Raw genomic sequence first — 20,890 nt, forward strand, 5'->3', positions numbered from 1 at the left:
AGGAACAGCAGAGGTAACAGTCTGCAGCAGGAATACTAGGAAAAGGCAGTCTCTTAAAAGCCAGTCACAGGTGAAAAGCATCCAGGAGTAATGAGCTTAACTTGTGAAGGTAGAATTGTCAAGAGTACATCAGCAGCCCCTTTGATGGTACAGAGGTACTGCAGGCCAGAAGGAGCTGCAGAAGGCAAAGCATCCCCACAGAGGGTGCTGCAGTGCAACCAGAGGCAGATTGAGACACCTAGATGACTTGTTCTAAAATTTTTGATCTTAAGGCCTTTAAAATGAACAAAATTCATTTTTTAAGTGGTCACAGGCTATTAAATTCCTAGCCACTTGCTCCAGACAATTAAACAAGTTACAACTGGAATGATTTTAAACAAACTTTGGTCACCTAGATCAATTTGTTATGAATCAGGATAGAAAAAAAACCAAAAAAAAAAAACCACACTTCTCAGCCACAACTTGAAGATTTACAGTCTGCAAGAGTGAATCATTTTCAATAGATTGGTCCTCCTGCTCACATCTCTTGGATTGGATTTACAGAACTGGCTGAGCCCCAGGAACACAAAAAGACAAAAACAAAGAAAACCTGTCACATGCAGAAGCCACTGGGGCTGTGGCTACTTCTAAGAGAGCTGGTTTCTCAGAAAAAATGTTGTGCACTGCTCGAATGCTGTTTTCAGTTTCTTTTTCTCAAGTTGTAAATACAAGTTTAATCCATCAAATGGTGTTATAATGTATCTATGCTAGTTTGCATACTCTTCAGATATGCATCAGATTTCAAATAAACAGTCTCACATTATAGAAGGTTCCAGATCTTGCTTCCTCCCATGGTTTTTGATGCAACATTCTTCCTACCAGGCAATCCATCATGGAAGCTGTATTGGCATCTACTATCCCCATTCCTAAAACAATTAACAAATGTTTTGCTGTATTTTATTTTTTGCCAAAAATATTGTTTATAATGATTTTAGGATATCAATCTATACAGAAAGTAATTTCCAAGCAAAGGTAAATGAACTGAACTTTATTGAACAGTGCAAGTATTCAGAGTAAAGTGGATTACAAGATATTGGTCAACTTGTACAGAGAATTATTTGACTTCCTCCTAGCTTTGTACTTTAGTATATTGCCACATGCTGAATAAAGGGAAACCAATAAAATGGGTTATTGCTTAACTCCTGGGTTCATTTCCCTCCAAAGACCTACATTGGAAGGCTATAAGTGTCAATGTTTTTCCTTTACACAAACTTTTAATGAGCTCCTCTGCAGTGGAGGTCTTAAATATCAATACAAGCATTTAAGACAGTGAGAGGTGGTATTGTTCTAGTAAAGTGAGCAAAGTAATATAGGAAATGGTTTAACTTTTTTATTGCAAGACCAGAGTGCTGAAGGAGTCAGTTCACATTTCTAGTTCCTTAAACATTTGCAACGTTGTGAACTTTGTTCTTAGGAATTCTTCTGAGGGATCTTGATAGTCACCTGCAAAACATACATAAGTTAGATATTGCTGGTACATCCCCATGTAGGGCAAACAGTGCGATTTAGAAATAAATTATTTTCAGGAATGTTACAATAGGGCGTCAGTGCCACAATAGATTTTCTAGTCTAATGTGTGTTTTTGTTGTGCATTTCACACGCTGATGTGGATTCAAATAAAAAGGCAGATTAATAGAAGAGCAGGGAATAGCAAAACCACCACAACAAACAACCTGACAACTTTAGCCAATGCTGCAATATCCTTATTCTGTCTAGTAGACCTTTACTGGACTCACATTTTTCACTTCTGTGTACGCTTCCAATCCATACTCTCCCAGCTCTCTCCCTGTGCCGGAGGCTTTGTAACCCCCAAATGGTGCTTGAGCGCCAAAGACATCATAGCAGTTGATCCTGAAAAGCATCAGACAGACTTCAGTTTAATGGGTCTGGGAAACAAATAGTTAGAAATCCACTTATCAGCAACAGTCAAAGGCAAAATAACCTTGGATTAGTCTGAAGCTAATCTAGACCATTGTACACAAATAGTTTATTCAAATCTTCTTAGTTTCAGCTTCAGTTTTAAGAGTGAACATGGGGAAACATTTTCCCAGCTGAGCTTCAGTTACGTAGTTCAAGAGGGCAATAATAAATGTATAATATTAAACATAAATATAGGTTCTGTTTATAGGTCCCTTTAGTTACCTATGGATTAAAAGGGAGTCTTACCAAACTGTTCCAGCCCGTAGTGCTTGGGACACGTAGTTTGCTTTGTCAATATCCTTTGTGAAAACAGCTGCAGCCAGACCATACATTGAGCTGTTGGCTCTTTCAATAACATCCTCAATTGTCTTGAATTTTAAAATCTGCATCACTGGTCCAAAGATCTACAGGGAAACAGGGAAAGAGGAGAGTTAAAAATATTTTATGCCACCAATTTTTTCATTTTACATTTACGGACTATTGATTGGAAGAAATACAGCCTCTATGGGACTTTCCTCCTAAGTTACACAACAGACTCAATAAGGGTCAATTTAGTATATATATCCAAGCCCAATTTGTTGTTTGGTTACACACTGTGGACTGCATCTAAAGATACTTAGCTCTAAAGAACCCTTCTCCTCAATGGGAGGATTGTATTATGCAGGGTAAGGCTGGCAAGCTTTAACCCAGGGGCAAGAATCTACTCAGCAGCCTATTTTAAAAAAAAAATAAAAAAAAATGCAGGTGGTCCAGTGACCTAGCCCAAGGTAGCCCACTATGGGACCGGCCCAGGGGGTAGATTCTCCCCTGCTCCCCAGGCCAGTCTGCCCCTGATTGTATGCAGACATCTGCGTATATCTGCCATCACCAGAGCAAATGGCATTACCGATGTTAGATTTGTCCATTAAAACGTTGGTTTCTGATAAAAACCCTTAACATTGAACTACAGTTACAGTTTTGTACAGTAAATGATTTGTTCTCATCATGTCTAATTATTCCCTTTCAATACACTTAACTCGATACATCAAATAGAATCATAAGTGTTTCATGGTCAGCTGAAGTTGAAGTGTACTGCCCTCTGTACTGTAGGGCACTGTTACATACTGTTCTTCGATATACCACTCCCAGTGCTAGCACATACCTCCTCTCTAGCAATGGTCATATTGTCAGTCACATCTCCAAACACTGTGGGCTGAATAAAGTAACCACGGTCGGCAGCAGCGTTCCCACCACACAACAACTTGGCACCCTCTTGTTTTCCAGCTTTGATGTAGCCCAGGACTTTTTTAAACTGCTCCTCATCCACCTGAAAAGGTCAAATTGTTTCACTGCAAATTAGTACAAAATCTTCATGCAAACAAATAAAAATCCATATGAAATGGGATCAGTGTAAGATCAAGTCTCAGTTAGACCTCACCTGAGGTCCTTGCTCAGTTTTGAAGTCAAAAGGGTTTCCAACGATTCTGCTCTTGGCTCGGTGAACACTTTTCTCCACAAACTTGTTGTAGATATCTTCCTGAACATAGGTGCGAGAGCCAGCACAGCAGCACTGTCCTTGGTTAAAGAACAGAGCAAAGTGGGCCTGCTCCACAGCCCAGTCCACTGCACACAAGTAAAGAGTGTAAAACAGACTGCTTTCACCAATCAGACACCCCCAACAGCTGAGAGAAACATGGGGAGGACACAATAGGCAAGTTCCTGTCTAACATGGAAGATGCACTGGCTCCCAGCAAACTGGCTATATTCTGTATTCGCTCTGCCCACATCGATGACTGCACTTTGTGTAGGTAACAAGTCTACTTTAAGTGGAGATTTTATGTCCTCTGAACTAAATACTGCGAGTTAAAAACAAACAAAACGTAAACACCTTCAGTACAGTGCCCACCTCAGAGTTATAGGTATGCCAGGATAACTTTACTACTATATTTACTACCAGAATAAGGGGGCACAGTAGTCCTTTCTATAATAAAATACTAATATGCAGTTTCATTATTATACCTAAAAGCTATACCAAAATTGTAACACTTGAGTATACTCATTGGTGTTAACAGTTTATAGGCACCAGAAACAGAACACTTTTTTTTAAATTCTGGATTCTTTAAATATTTACCAAGGAACATCCTGATGGGTTAGATATGCTGGGGAGACAGGATTCTAAACAGTCACTCGTAAGTATCACATTGCACCTACTCCCAGTGCTTGACTATCTCACCCACTCCCCACTATGGGTCATGGAAGATTTGTTCGGTGATTGAGATACAAAAGCAGCCTAGATATGAAAGGGTTAATTGAAACATGTAGGGCTGACTACACCTAGATCTGAAAACATGAATCATCAACAGAACACTGCATTGCTTTCCAGAATCCTGTAAATGCTGTTGAGCATCTTTGTCTAAGATCTGAAAACTACTACTTACAGTCAGCATCAGAAAATATGATGTTTGGGCTCTTCCCGCCAAGTTCCAGGGTTACTTTCTTCAAGTTACTTTGTCCTGCTGCCTGCTGGATTAGACGACCCACCTATAGCAGAGAACATGGGCAGACAGTTGAACAAAACTATTCTTTAGCAATTGCTAAGCTACAACCATATAGTACGATCAGCAATACTAGCAGCATGTATCTGAAATAACCAAAGTAGTGAATATATTACTATGTGATACACAACATTCCTTGCAATACTGGATGCATCCAGACCAGGATTTTAGCTGTTAGACCCTAAAATAAGCCGAAACAGAAGCGATATCCACAAATGAAAACTAAAGCTGCTCTCACACTCACCAAATCATAAGACAATAGATCACTTTGCACAGGCTTAGCAGCAAGTTCTACCCATGCAATGACAACAGGAGAACAAGGAGTTCGAGGTTCATTTAAAGATTTTTATATTGTACACACCTGCAGCTCACCACAGGCAAGTTCCATTCCAAAGTGAAGGAGAATCACCTCCCTGAAATCTAAATTTCTATAAACTTCTAAAAAAGGTGCCAATGATATTGTCTGGCCCATTTAAGTATTTCTGCCTGGAATAAGTTATGGCTTAGCAAGTTTTTCTGCTTATGTTTTATTCCATTGCAAACTAAAAAAATTGCAAAATATTTTACTTTCAACAAATTTCTGGAAGAAACAGTGCATTAAAAAACATGCAGGACTGCCAATATTTTTAAGCATTTGGTTTTAAATGGATGATCTAGCATTCTCTTTTTCGCATAATTTCTTGCCAAGATCAGTCCCTACAAAGTTGATGACGGGACAAGGAGGAAAAAAAAAAAATAAAAAAAAAAAAAAAATCTAAAATCAAGGAAGCAGCAATTGTTTTCAAACCTGCTTTAATTTACCCCCCCAAGGTTCCTGGAAAATAGGCAACTTGCAGAATCCTCTGGGTGATTCAACTTCACACACCTGGGGGCAAATGCATCAACTAGCGGATTATGCAAGTGGACGGTTTTCTGGCGACCTTGCGGGGGAAATTTAAAGTGGATTCGAAAGCCATTGCCGTTTTAAATTTCCCCTGCAAAGTCGCCAGAAATCGTCCACTTGCAGAATCCACTGGTTGATACATTTACCCCCAGGTCTGTGAATAAGACGACTTACTACTGTAACAAAAACAAAATCTGCTTCCACAAAGTATAAGTTTAGGGATGTGTACCCTTATGCAACTAGGGTATTGTAAGTTTTTTTTTTTTAAACTTTCCTAAAAGATGTCTATCGTTCATTTGAATTTTGTTAGTTGCAAGGTCATTAAAAAGTGGAAAAATACCTCCGGGCGGTAGGCATGAGAGGGAGTGGGAGAGGGATCTGGGCCCCCCCCCGGAGGAGGATTATTGGGAAGCCATAAGGGACCAAGTTGCCACCAGCTCCATTTCCACTTCGGTGAAGGAGAACGCATATAAAAGTATACTATAGGTGGTACTACACACCTGACAAACTCACTAAAATGTTCCCCTCTAGTTCTCCATTATGTTGGCGGGGCTGTGGCCAGATGGGCTCCTTTTTGCATATTTGGTGGTCCGGTCCTAAAATATCCTCCTTTTGGGATCGAGTTAGGGCCCTCCTCTCCTCCCTCCTTCCATGCCCTGTCTGGAAAGACCCATGGTCTTTTCTTCTCTGTTACCCTTTGATTGATGATGATAGACAATCTGCGAAATTGGCCTCCCATGTCCTGGCTGCTGCGCGATGCCTAGTAGCCAAGTCCTGGAAACAAGTTGAACCCCCCCCACTTTGGCGGCCCTTCGATCCTATATCTGGTTTATTGCCCGGATGGAACAGATTACATACCACCTGCATGATAAGGATGATAAATTTCACCAGGTTTGGGCTCCTTGGCTTTACTTATAACCCCATACCTCTTGTACCAACTCCTTCCTCCTAAAAAGACCCCCTAGGTTCATAGGTGGCCTGACTCTTGACTCTCGATGCTGTTTCCCTCCCCAGAGAATCTAAGTAGTAATCCCCTCTGAAACTTTTATTGCCCCTCTTCTATTTATTTGTTTCTCCTCTTAAAAAGGAAAGATAGGGGTAAGGAACTGTGTGGATAATTGGGAAGTGTGTTCTCTTTTTCTTTCAGTCTCGGTGGCGACCAGTGCCCCCCCTCCCCCACCCCCCATTATATTGTTATAAGATGTTATAGCTTGAGTATTCTGGATAACAATTGTATACTTACCTGTCAGTTTATTGTCAACCTCTGGCTAATTTATATATTTGCTACTCAAATATTTTCAGCTTCATTGACATATGCCCATGACATGTACTGTTCACTATTTTTGTCTCTTGCCCTGCAAATGTACTAATTGTTGATTCTTATCTGCACATGATTTTTATTTATTTTTAACTATTTATTTTGAAAAATAGCAAAGTGGAAAAATGTCCAACAGAATGTATCTTGTTTTCAGTTATTGTGTCATAAAAACCTGCAATTTCAATGTTTGGGTCAATAAACAGTTGATCAATGTTGTGTAGCTTTTGCTGATGTAGATGAACTGGTTTATATTATGCTGCACCACAGGTCTACAGTTTCATTAAAAGTTATGAAAAACGAGAAGTTAAATGGGGGTCACTGCCCAGTGATTCTATAATGGTTACCAATTCCTCTACAGATGTATGCATGTACCCTTGCATGGACCGTGAATAGCAGTCATATGCAGAGCATTGCGTGTCATGTAACTTCATTAGCAAAATATGCAGTTAAACATCTAAAGCTAAATTAGGGTACATACCGACATGAGGAAAAAAAAAAAGCAGAGTAAAATACATCAAGTACACACGTTTGGCACTGGACCCATTTACATGCATTTGCGACGATAAAACGCATGTTAACTGTACACTTATCTCTTTTTTTTGTCATATAAAGAGTTCATATGCATCAGATAGGCATTTAGAAAGAACTGTATAGTGTCAAATGTAGCTATAGGATGAAAAAACAAACCAAACAAACCACCACTACTTTAATGCATCACAAATTAAAACAGGCGGTTACAAAAAAATACCACCTCATCTCAAGTTCCAGCAAATACATTTTTATATATTACATAGAGTGTATTTAACTCCCTCTAACCCACACATGATGAGAGTTCATACCTCCTCTGAGTGTCCTAAGTGCGGAGACCCCTTATGTACTTTCTGGTACTTATTATGGACATGCCCAGTTGTTCAATTATTTTGGTGCAATATATGGGATCGCATCTCCTCTACACTACCTCTCACCCCTCCTTTGTGCCCCAAGATATGTTTGTTTGGTATTACATTAGATGATAATTTAGACAAGCCACTCTTCAAATATATATTTATATTGTCCTCCCTGGCCAAGGTGGTCCTTGCAAGGGTTTGGATGGTGCCGGAAGCACCAAGTGTTGATCATTGGACTAATTTAGTTACTGAGATATGTAGGCATGAACGATTTATATACGATAGTAGAAAGGCCTTACACGGGCATCATAAAATCTGGCACCACTGGTATGAGTCTCAATTTGCTGTCCTCCCCTTCCAAGATGATATCATAACCACCAGTTATGATATTAGTAACAGCCCTGCGCAGCTTTAGCTTCAGTTTTAACCTCATTTATTTAGGTTGGTTTCAGAGTCTAGTTCACTGTACATTTTTATCAATGAAAATACAAACTGATTAGAGTCAATATCTTTGTCTGTTATATGTTAAAAGCAGCAATAACTTTTAGAATACTTATCCTGAAATTGGGTATGTATGTTTTGTTATGCAATTTGTTTTGTTGTACTGTGCCTTAAAAATCTAAATAAAAACACTTTACCAAATGAATCCATGCCTGTTTCAATTTGTTTTTGAATAAAGTGAATTATGCCTTTGAAGCTTATGTAATTAGATCTGACACTAAAAATCAAACTATAGGGGTATGTACCCTGAACTACTTTGATTTATGCAAATTTAGTAAGCGTCTGCTCAGTTCTATATTGTAGAGTAAAGGACAGTGGCGACAGAGGACTGAAGAAGAAACACAAATTGACCATAGGAACCAGAAGTGACTTTTGCAGTGTTGTTTAGAAGATTAAAGTAGTTTGAGTCTGGCTGGTTGCTAGGGACAACACCTCCTTTTCTACAGTTACCTGTAAAGCAGTTTCCATAAATATCTCCCACTACAGTATATATGGAAGGACGATCACATGCTGATAAGCAATTTTACCTCTGTTGAACCAGTGAAAGCAACTTTATCCACATCCATGTGAGAGGAGAGAGCTGCACCTGCTGTGGGACCCATTCCAGTAATGATATTAACAACACCTGGTGGGAAGCCAGCCTGGAGGAAGAAGATCATGTTATTCAGGTTTCAGACTCTGGGCTGACTACAGCAAACATTAAGAGACATTTGTAAAACAAAGGCAATCTTTCACAAGAATAGCACTACTAAAGAGGGTACACAGAATATATATTCCCTGCACCCTAACTTGAGTCAGCAGAAACTAGGTTTTTCCTCCAATAAAGATTGTGCCTTTTCACCAATTGTCATTTCCATGGACGAGCGAGCTCCAGTTTCCCCATGTCATAGCAACTGCAACAGAAAAAACTGGTGCTTGTCCTACACCAGGTCAGACCAAGAACAAGTATATTATAAAAACTGTACTGAATCTTTAGAAGTGTTGGGTATTTCCACAGATTTTATTTTAAACACTTTCCTGTGCAACATTTAGTGGAGACCAATGTGCCAATTTGGTAGGTTAGTGTTCATTAACATGGAGTAATCACTCCAGAAACAGTGCTGTCAGAAGTAAGACTCTTCCAACAATACAGCCAGCCAGTGTATTGTGACAGGATGCCAATCATTAGGAAGAGAGATCTGGCTAGAACACAGCCAAGTACTAGGTGAAAGAATCCCAATTATATATAATAATTATATAATCAACCATCTTAATATCCCCCATTACCACCCTCTACACAGCTATCACAAGACAACAACCCTCTGACCAACATTGGTACACACACAGCCCACTCAATACTTTTACCTTTGCATTCTAGCTGGTCCATTGTGCAATATGATGTAGCACATGCCCTTGTGTTTCTAACTCCCATTGTCCTATAGATTGTAAGCTTGCGAGCAGGGTTCTCTTACCTCTGTATTACCCAGTATTGTTTGTTTAAGGTTTGTTCCCAATTGTAAAGTGCTACGGAATTTGCTGGCGCTATATAAATAAATGTTGATTATATTAAGCAAAAGGAACTGGCAACTCCCATGTAATATAAATTCATTATAATTGATAGCACATATCTCCTATACTTAACCCATTGTGAGGACACTCCTGAAGCAGTAGGACTATGCACCAAATTTCACGTTTCATACAAAGTGCTGAAGTGTATAAAGCAGGATTTCTTCTTCTCCATAATCAGGTACGAGAGAAATACTACATCTTAGTTGATTTTGTTTCTAGAAGGTCCTCTGTCTCACAGATATTGCTTCATACAAGTATTGCCAGCATGGTTTGACAAGTTTTTCAAAACTGCTGAATACTCAGGATCATTCTTAACCTAAGAAGTCAGATATCTGCAGTCTGTGTAAAGCACTTTCATGTTTTGTTGTTGCTGCTACCAGTAAGCAATACGGAGCTATTCCAAACAGGAGTATACTTTAATATTCCATTAAGTCCAGGGGATCTGAAGGAGAGGACAGGACATTCCAAATCTGGATGTGAAGGGTATACAAAATATATATTTTTTTACCTCTTTCACCAAGCTGGCAATATGCAGGGCGGTGAGAGGTGTCTGCTCAGCCACCTTCATAACAATCACATTTCCAGTAGCCAATGCGGGACCAAACTTCCATGCCAGCATCAGAAGAGGGAAGTTCCACTGTAAGAAACCAGAACATGGATTCAGCACTGCCAGCTGGTGAGTTACATAAAGCAGCTGTTCATACTATACAACTAATATATAGGATCAGACTTATTTAATCTAATTTAAGCTATAAAATCCTAAAACATTTATTGGACAGGACTGGATGAGGCTCGAGGAGAGGTCTCAGAGGGAAGCATGTGGTTATTACAACCAATACTAGACAGTCTAGAATGGTTTATCCTGTGGGGACATACCGGAATAATCTGTGCACAGACGCCAACTGGTTCATGCCTTGTGTAGGTGAAATAATCTCCATCGATGGGGATGGTTTTTCCATGCCATTTATCAGCCCATCCAGCATAATACCTGAAGCACAGCACAAAAAGTTACAATTCTAAACTGACTGCTTCGTCACCATACAGGCAGTGTCCTGTAAGAGTGACTGGATCTCTGCTCATACACTGCACGCTATGTTTCTATGCACCTAGCAGTTCAATATGCAGCCACCACTAGTTTATGTCTGTTAAACAGATGTCCAAGAGGGTGGAAAATAAAGTGGTTTTATTTTACACTCAAAAATTACGTAAACTGAATATTTAAAGGAGAAAAACACAACAAAACCTGCGCACAGCAAATACACCAGCTTTTAAATACAGGCACATAGTGAGGATTGGAAACTGAGCTACAGCGCATACACTAGAGAATCGCTACCGTTATTACTATGTAATGGAGGTGTCAATATTAAGCATAATGTTTAAGAGTCAGTATTAACGGACTGCATGACATTACCATTAATGTCGACAGACCAAACTAGGAATAGTTTTACCAAATTTAACAGTTCCTAAAATGCTTTTGTTGCGCGATGGTGGAGGAAGCCTGCTCAGGAGAGACCATTGTTATACTGACACAAGGCAGCTGTGCAAGCCCACTTGTGCTTACTGAATGCCATACTTTGCTGTGCATGTTGACAGAGAAAATAACAGTACACACAAATAGCTCAGCTCTAATGCACTATCCTACCGGGCAAAAGTTACTGATGTTTACCCAATCTTTGGCAGATCAATCAGGTCAGACTTTTAGGTGCATATTCAATTGGCCGCGTTACTATCAAAAGGAATGCGGCTTGCGCACTATAATCGTTATTACAGTAACTTTAACGCCGGCTTTCTGCTCGCAGCTCCCTGAAATCTGGGTTAGAATTACCATAATAACGGTAAAACTTTTAACGCCGCATTACTTTTGCGAGTAACGTGGCTAATTGAATATGCCCCTTAAGGTCTCAAAATTTAAATCGTCCAACTATGCACTATTCAGCTAACTGAATAGTGCATAGCTAAAAGATTAAAGCCATTGAAATCATAATAAATTCTTGTATATAGAAGGTTGTGTAGATTGCGGATACACACACACTTCTAGCAAGAAAAACCGAAACAGAAAAAAAGTACATCAGCAAACCTCACGTAGTTACTCCAAGTATGGTCTTACCGCAAACATTTCAATACAAGATCCAGATCCACTGCATAGGAAGTTGCATAGGGCTTTCCATTGTCCAGGGTTTCCAGATTCTGCAGAAAAGCACACAGTTCAACAAGGTTTTTGTTTTAGCATTTGCCATATAAGAATAATTTCAACTAACTGAAATATCAACAAAAATGATTAAAGGCAAGTCAAGTGATGAAGCAGAGTCATCTTGTAGGATCTGCAGATTAGTGTCCCAGTAAAGCAAAGAAACATTTCAGTAAACATAACACTGACCAATCATAAGTAGGCCAAATAAGCCATATACAATTCATAGCTTACTCAGACTATTAGGGAATAATGTGTTTTGTTGGAAGAGTCAAAACATTTTCCTCTACCAAGACTTTTTGTAAGTCACTGCCTCTTTCCCCTGGTGCGACATGGTCAATTGCTTTAAATGATTTAGATTAGCTCTCAACTTTATTTTTAATGCTGGAACACTCTTGCACGCAGTCTTACAGCATGTACTGTCTTCTGTACATACTTAAAACCTCAAAACACATTGTAAAAGGTAAATCAATTTAATAGATTTACCAATCACACTAGTAGTAAAGATATCGGTCTCCGTTTAAATGTAATCTCTATTACTTAAGATGTTAGTCGCATGTGCCAATTAAATGTCACGGAAGTGGCAAGAAAGACCTGTAAACTTCTTTATAAAGGAATGAGGAAGTGAACAGAAGCATTTTGACAATGAATTTCTAGTTATGGTGGCCACACGTCATATCACTGACCCAATTTCAAAATGTGTGGTACAAAAACCCCAAACACCCCAATCAGGATGCTTAAGAGTGATCGTTATACCTCCTTCATGATCTACTTACAGCTAGAATAGCCCTATCCCGCTCAATAAGATCAGCCAGTCTATTCATCAGGACTCCCCTTTGAGAGGCATCAATTCTCCTCCATGGTGATCCCAATTTAAACGCATCTCGTGCTGCTTTCACCGCCTTGTCAACATCAGCCTATAAAAAAAAAAAAAAGAACAGTTATAGATTAACTGTAGGACAATGCTGTAGAACATGCTCGGCTTTCACAGTGTATTTACCGGGACACTCGCATGACCAAGCAATACTAATAATTACATATAGAACAATGATGCAGTTATGTTTCTAAGAAACACCTTTTGTAGCAACACTATTTACTACAGATAGTTGTGCAAAGCACTGATAACATGTTATACACTGAATAACCTCTAAGTCACAAACTAAACCACACATCCTCCATGTACAAGAATCATGCCTCCCAACCTCTTGAACTGGTTGTCTACAGCCACCTCATCTCCTTTCTCCTCTCTTTACTTGACAAACTCCAGTCTGGTTTTTCCACTCCACAGAAACGGTCCTCACTAAAGTCCCCAATGACCTTTTATTTGCTAAATCTAAAGGACACGTCTCCCTTCTCAACCTCTTTCATGCATCATGTAATGTGTTATAGATCATTGTGTTCTGTATAAGTCATGTATGGCACTGCAGACCTTTTGTAACAACTTATAAATAAAAGATAATACCCACTTACTGTACAGCACACCCACCATGTTGCAATCAAAATGTGACTGCTATTAAGCTATTGCACAAATTACTAGTGCGAAATTGGGACAGAGGGGCCAATTCAATTCTGCCGCGTTCCTCTAAGAATAATGCGACCTACACACCATTACCGTTAGTACGGTAAAAGTATGCTATTCCTGCACTAGTACGGTAATTTTAATGCTGATTTTTGCTCGCAGTCCTCAGCACGACAAACACACAGGTTAGAATTACAGTATTAACGATAATACAATTAGCACCGCGTTATTCCTAACATGGCCAAACTGAATCGGCCCCTATATGCCAATTTAATGACAAGCAACTCCTGAAAGCCACTCATAGCCTTCACCTGAGAGAGGGCTTAATATTAACCACAAGCCCAGTGCAGGGAATGCTTATCTTGCCGGTGGCAACTGCAAGAAAGACTGTGAGCTTTATAAGGAAAGAGGGCATCTGGGCAGAGTTGTTGAGAAATGAGAGTGCATCTAAAGTCTGTCAAGGGCACAGTTGCTAAACTTTTTAAATAACTTCCAGAGACACACTGCTATGGAAGACAGATCACCAAAACTTGTCATATGCATAACAGTTTTGGCAGACATTGCACAACAATGTGATTTGTTTACAAGTTTGTTAGAATGTAATGATTTTGTGATTTTAAATACTCCTCTCCAATATTTACAAAGCCCAGATAAGCTGGCACACACAGGAACTCCAATATGTAGTGGTCCCTGTTTTTCTACAGTCAGGGACAAATTTCTCAAGCACACCAGAATCGGCAGCTTAAGCACGGATGATCCAAAATATAAAGTTACAATCTAGCATTTGCATTAAGCAGGCTTCAATCAGATTGTGACTAATCTGTTTTAAGGCGTATGACAAGTATCTGTGTGTTACACTGCAGAAAGACCATCATGTGTTCTTTTCTGTTGCTGCATTTGACAGCCTTAAGCCATTCCCCAACTGGAGGGCACAAAAAACAAAAAAACAAAACAAAAAAAACACCCAACTACAAATTACGCAAAAACGGCTACTTTATTGAAAATTACAATAATTCAAATTATAGGACCATGAACCTCGATGGTGAAAGTGCAGACCCAAAGGTCAAGAGGTAATCATTAATTCATCAACTGAAAGACATGAAACAAAATAACCTTTATTATACAAGCGAGTCCTCCTGCAACACAAAGAGAAAAAAAAAAAACGAAAAAAAAAAAAAAAAAAACCTATAAAGATCAGACATTTACATAAAGTTAATGTAATGATTTACTTATTAAAAGTAACACCTCCCTTTTTTGCCAACAGCGTAATACCCAGTTAATTATGATTTTAATACCAAGAGGCTACTACTTTACTTGTTCAGATTGATCTAGGTCCAGGTAATCCTGGATTAGTAGCTCTTTAAAAATAGACCATGCAAAACAGTTAGCAGAAGTGATGCTTTGTGATCTATTCACCTAGACCAGATGGAAGTCATCGACACAATGCAGATTATGGGTAAGGACACAACTGCTTACTGGTGTGCTCAGAAGTGTCACACCATTCTTCAGTGCCAGATTGGGACGCAGCGCTTAACATGACAGCAGCAATGCACTACCCGCAAATCCCACAGTAATAGCATTATAATGTTAACATTTTAATATATCCACTTACACTAATCCACGCTTCTTTCAAAGACAAAGTGGCACATTGTTAGTACCGAGATACAGGACTCAGTAGTACATGCTTTGTTTTGCAGATGACAGATACCTGGTGTCTCAATTATGCGTTTATTTCCTTCTACCATAATTTCACCAACAAAATAATGCAAAAGCAATCTGTTCATTGGCTCATGTATAAGACCTACAGCCTGAGGAACTGTGTACTAAATTATAGCATATGAATACATGCAACAGGAGACCAGATTAAAAAAAAAAAAAATAATAAACTTGCTTCAGCATTTGAAAGATCCCAAATGTTTAAACCTGGCGAACTGATGTGCTCTCGGAGTCCTGACATTGGGATTTATTTAATTGAGCAACAATTTCTATGACATTTCAGAACTGGTGATGTCCTGCTGTATGTCACTATCCATAAACAAACACCACTTTCTTAATCTCTACCTCTTGTGTTAGTATATGCTTTAGATGTTGCTTATAGCCTGGAGGGGTCACTGAGGATAAGTGAGAAACGTTTTAAACGACGAGAGTTAGGCAGCCAGCCAGCATCTCTCCAGCTGTTGTAAGACTACAAGCCACAGCATGCCCTGCAAGATGAAAACCCACAGTTGTATAAGCCATGTGTAGAGCCAATATAGCAAAAATGCTAGAATACACCAAGGCAGATGAGTAATAAAATGTAGTTGAACTGTTAGATAGTGCAACATGGACACCCCTCTGGTTATGCTTACACAAACCACTTCTTGCCGAGTAAACAATGCTTGCATTGTTACATTAGAACAAAACAGCACACACTTCCTTCAGGATGACACCCAACACTGACTATATATAAGCCTCCTGTTTAGACACTGGCCACAATCTTGCATCAGTTGCACTGTACATATGCACAATTCAGGTTATTATACTTTACACTCCTCCCACCGCCTTAGCTTGATGGACAAGAGACACTCCAACCTTGGCTTTAAAAGGGAGTTCTCTGCAGGTGTTCTGTAATTACTCTTCACTGCAGACAAACCCCGTCACTCACTTGTATAGCAGTGCACCTAGGCTAAGGTATACATGTCTGCAGCCTTTACCTGAAGACTTTCAGCTGAGCACCAAACTCCTCCCTTAGAGGCCTGTGGAAAACCACTCGCTTTGTCACAATACATTATAAAGATCAATTAAAAATTTTACAACTTTATCCTCGTCATTTTCTAAAAAATAAATATCAGTGTGGGGCAATTAAAGTCCACACTTAAATAGATTGGACAGGTGCCTGGTGTGTGAGAAGTCAATCTGTGCCAATTACTGCCATTTACATTTATTGCCATTTGCAGTCATGTTGCTCAGTTAACCACTATTAACATTTACCACTTCTTTGCACCATACTCAATGAGACTGGAGAAATCATGTCATGTTCTATTTAGGTTTTTTCTGGCACGAAAAAAAAACCCAAACAAACCACAATCTGGTGCTGGAGTCAAGATAGAGCAACACTGCTGCTGCTCAAGGGGTTCCGGTATCCCAAATCAGAAGTGCTCAGATTCTATTCAACTGTATATTTAAAATGAATGTACTGAAAAAGTTGTAAACAGACTATATAGATATTAAAACCAATAATTCTTCTACAATAGTAAAAGATAATTAGGCAGATGTATAATACAGCAACAGTATGTATCAGAAGTATAGAAGAATCACATGTAATGACCATTAATTCTTCTAGAACTATAATGAATTTGACACAATAAATGTTTCTAAGAGTCACTAAAGGCTTTTTATATACCATCAATGCAAACGGCTTTGCTTATTATACAGCGGTGACCAAGTAGTTGATTATACTGAACGCAAAATTAGAGCCTTTATTTTTTCATTGGATAGTGTTCCATCATACTATTTTAATTCTATAAAAATGTATTGTTTTTTAAAAAAGTAATGTTTCCAACTATTGTATTAAGTTTATATAACTTTGGTACGCTCCTTTTATGAGACTACACCAATGTTCTAGTAAATATCACCATTTAAATTTAATTATAAAATTCACTATATTATTCTTTAATACATAAATGGCTTTTAATAGGTGTTTAAAATTCCCATAGGCACTAATGACAATCTAAACTCAACACTATAGATATATTAAGTATAAACCCAAATAAGTACCACCACTTAGGACAGTGAAATTGTCTAGTTGAAATGGTCAAAAGTCTGTCTAGTCTGATGAATCCCAGTTACTACTGTTTCATGCTAATTGAAGTTCCAGGATATGGAGGAAAAACCATGGATCCATCATGTTGGGTTATACAGGCTGGTGACGGCAGTTGCAAGTTGTGCTTTTAATAGAACAAAGTGTTATGGCCAATGGCTACTAAAACTTGGAAATGTTAAGAGGTCTCCACCTACAGCAGCCACCTTTCCTGTAGAGTTAGTCGGATGCCCCCAGGACTTCACTCTAATGTAGTAAAAGTTTATGTGCAGTCACTGGAGCACAGAGGTAGGAGACAGATAAACTTGAACACAGACAGAAACCAGGAGCAGGCCAAGGATCATGGGCGAGAAGCAAACAGGTTAGTCAGGGAGAGGCCGAAAGATCAGGGCTGGTAGCAAACTGGAATAATCCAAGAGAGTCAGAGATCAAGGGCAATCAGAATTGAAGTGGGGTCCAAAAACAAGCCAGGGGTCACAACATGAGTCAATCAGAATTCTGGCAGATTATCCACAGGAAACAGGAGCAGGTCAGCTAATGCGCCCTCCTTGCCTTAAATATTGAAACTATCTAATCACAGTGGGACAGAGGATAAACACCTCTCTAGGTGCTCAGGAGGTTATATCAATTACCATTGCTGAGAGACCCCAGCTGTAGCTAGCGGCTGGGACACAGCAGAGAAGGAGACGCATCTTTGTTGCCCTGGCAACGGCCCAGGACGCTGTGGTCAGAAGCGACGTACCGGCTGTCAGGATGCAGCCAGCAATATTTCTAGCAGGACCGCTGTGGTGGCTGCTTGTAACATACATTAATAGAATCAGGCGGTTACACACACATCTGTGGGCAGCACGGTGGCTTAGGGGTTAGCACTTCTGCCTCACAGCACTGGGGTCATGAGTTTGATTCCTGACCATGGCCTTATCTGTGTGGAGTTTGTATGTTCTCCCCGTGTTTGCGTGAGTTTCCTCCGGTTTCCTCCCACACTCCAAAAACATACTGGTAGGTTAAATGGCTGCTATTAAATTGCCCTTAGACTCGCTCGGTCTGTGTGTGTATGTTAGGGGATTTAGACTAAGCTCCAATGGGGCAGGGACAGATGTGAATGAGTTCTCTGTACGGTGCTTCGGAAATAGTGGCGCTATATAAATAGATGAAGAAATGTTTGAAAACCACAGGATCACTGCTGAGCAGATGCATCTCCCCATGACTGTGTAAATGGTCATTCAGGAAAACAATGCTCCATGCCAGGCTAGCAGAGTCCTTGAGCTTAATGAAATGGCCAGTTCAGTCTCTACTTTGCCATTCAACAGAACAGCTCTGCAGTGAAATGAAACAAGCCATTTGGACCAGCTAATTTGTAACCACTGCAGTACCCATAGAAGCAGACATGTAAGAAGACACTACAAGTGTTTAAAAAGGTAAAGTGTTTCATATTGCCATGAACAAATACACAACATAAATGCTGAAAAACCTGTACAGTGAAAACTTTGGCAGAATGTACGCAATGCAGGTAATCAAGTCATTACACAACTCATTAGACATGTTTAGGAGTAGTGCCACATTAGACGAGTGAAGCAGAAACAGTGATTTTTCAATCTTCCAAATCCTCAAGTGATTGCATGTGATTATCTATAATTCCATGTATAGTATAAAAGCAGAGTGTACCATGGTATAGTGTGTATTTCTAAGACCAAACGCACATACATAAACAGGATGTAAGAATCCAAGCAGCGAGTGATATCTGGGTCACATGACTGATCATCCAATACATTCCATCATTTGGCTACTTAATCCGTGACATGAAATCAGATTTGGCAAGACATTTTGCAAGATACCATTAACCCATTCACAAATATTAAAACAAAGACATACAAAGCAATCTCCCTCTCAGCAGGGAACAGAACGTAAACAAAGTGATTAAATAAAAAACATATGTTGATAAATTAAATATTATCCAACAGGAAATACATGCAAACACAGTGTATAAGTTTACCACAGAAGTGTGTGAAAGTATGATTCCGTCATGTAATCATTGACAGCTGCAATTTACACAGATTATACAGGTATGTGAAACCAATGACCTTAAATTGCAGTGAATTGTGGCAACTGCAGTGTACATGAATGAATGCACAGGTGTCAAGTTTTTTTCTTCTTCTAAAAAGTACATAAATAGCACCCTGAACATTTCAGTCACTCCCAATTAGATTGAATAAAAAAAAAATAAAAAAATACAAATATCCTATTCAATAAGAGCCAAGTCCAGTAGGAACCATAGAACCAGTAATTATGGTACAGGGAAAAAAAGGGTCGTTGTTTGCTCACACATCTGAGGTGCAAGCACAAGTGATCAGAGATTTTAACCAGGGATATCCCACAGAGGGACCTCACACAAGGTTCTATGGGACTTTGCTTTTAATTTAATCTGTCCCATAGGGGGGTATTCAATTAGCCTCAATGTTCCTCAAAACATCGCAGCTGTGCATACTTACTGTTATTATGGTAGAAATCTCTGCTCAAGTCTCCCCATAGAGGTGCGAGGAAAAATAGGCGGATATTTCATCAAAATCTCAACTGCAAATTGTCTCCAGAATGGTCGTGAGACTGAAGTCCCCCAAAATGTTGAAACACTGTATATATTAAACAAATGGGTACTTACTAATCATACATACCCCTCTGGAAGTTAATCCAGTTGGGTCCCACAATTACACTTACGGGGGTCTTTAAGAGCAACATGTGGTTCTGCTGGTTACCATGGCAACATGTGTGGGCCTAGATTCCACTGTAAATCCTGCACCTGACTCAAGAGATGTCCCCATCAATCTTTGTTCCTCAAGTCTGATCTCCTAACAGTCCCACTCATGCAGTGCTCTGAAATTAAAGTAATAACTGGGTGACCTTCTACAGGGGACCTGCAGGCTTACCTGGCTCTGCACCCACTCCAACCCTCCAGACAATGAATATAGGAGACTATCAGCATTATTTATTTTTATAGCAAATCAATATGCCAGTGCTGTGTCCTGTATGGGTTACAATAATATCTCAAAACAAGTTAGGTTATCAAAATGACAGACAGGTGGAGTCCATGTTTCAAGTTGCACATGTATACTTAAGTAGCAATGAATATAAAGATACAATTGGATCCTTTATGACCTACATTCATGTCAAAGTGTACAACTTTGACTCATTGGCTCATGGGAAGGTGTCTGCAAACATCAGGGTGCATCTCTGAGAAGGTAAATACAGCTGTGGTGCCTGAGATTACAAGTGGGATAATTTATACAAGTTATACACTATTAATCTTGCATTTAAAGTAGTTTATTGCATACATTTAGATCTAGGTTTTTAAATAAGGATACATTTCTGCAAAATAATCTTGCTGTAACACTTTTTGGCCCATACTGGCCTCTTATAGAATTTCTTGGTTTCATGTGAATCTACTACAGCATTAGCAGTCAGACGCAAACAGTTAATTAAATGAGTACACCACTCCCAGAGTACGTTTGCAGAGAATCTGCAGAAGAACCTCCTATTGGCCTCAGGATTTTGGAATCAAACCGAAGCATTGTAAACATGTTTTGAAGAGGCACAATAAGGGTTATGGGTAAATCAAGAATTAATACTGGGAATATTTGCAGTTTTGTCTTTTAGGCAAGTGAAAGTTGATCCAACTGGTATAACCTGAGCCAGGTTCAAGTTGCGCAAACACATACAGGTTATTTGCTTTGTTTCAGTGCAGAGTAACCAGATTTCAATT

The 20,890-nt window shown here is 39.3% G+C and overlaps 1 protein-coding gene across 1 annotated transcript in view; it reads right to left on the minus strand.

Annotated features, from left to right (window-relative positions):
• Positions 1 to 1,012: 1,012 nt before the first annotated feature.
• The window catches only part of ALDH2 (aldehyde dehydrogenase 2 family member), a 28,840-nt gene continuing 8,962 nt past the window's right edge, over positions 1,013 to 20,890 (minus strand). The window contains exons 3-13 of the mRNA XM_075178459.1: positions 12,595 to 12,735; positions 11,738 to 11,817; positions 10,507 to 10,618; positions 10,139 to 10,267; positions 8,610 to 8,723; positions 4,377 to 4,479; positions 3,377 to 3,561; positions 3,101 to 3,265; positions 2,206 to 2,363; positions 1,776 to 1,890; positions 1,013 to 1,482 (exon numbers count right to left, since the gene is read on the minus strand). Of these exons, the coding sequence (XP_075034560.1) occupies positions 1,450 to 1,482; positions 1,776 to 1,890; positions 2,206 to 2,363; positions 3,101 to 3,265; positions 3,377 to 3,561; positions 4,377 to 4,479; positions 8,610 to 8,723; positions 10,139 to 10,267; positions 10,507 to 10,618; positions 11,738 to 11,817; positions 12,595 to 12,735 (1,335 nt within the window). The 3' untranslated portion in view covers positions 1,013 to 1,449. The remainder of the gene's footprint in view (positions 1,483 to 1,775; positions 1,891 to 2,205; positions 2,364 to 3,100; positions 3,266 to 3,376; positions 3,562 to 4,376; positions 4,480 to 8,609; positions 8,724 to 10,138; positions 10,268 to 10,506; positions 10,619 to 11,737; positions 11,818 to 12,594; positions 12,736 to 20,890) is intronic.

The sequence above is a fragment of the Mixophyes fleayi genome, chromosome 1 (genome assembly GCF_038048845.1).
Source record: "Mixophyes fleayi isolate aMixFle1 chromosome 1, aMixFle1.hap1, whole genome shotgun sequence".
Taxonomy (NCBI): Eukaryota; Metazoa; Chordata; class Amphibia; order Anura; family Limnodynastidae; genus Mixophyes; species Mixophyes fleayi.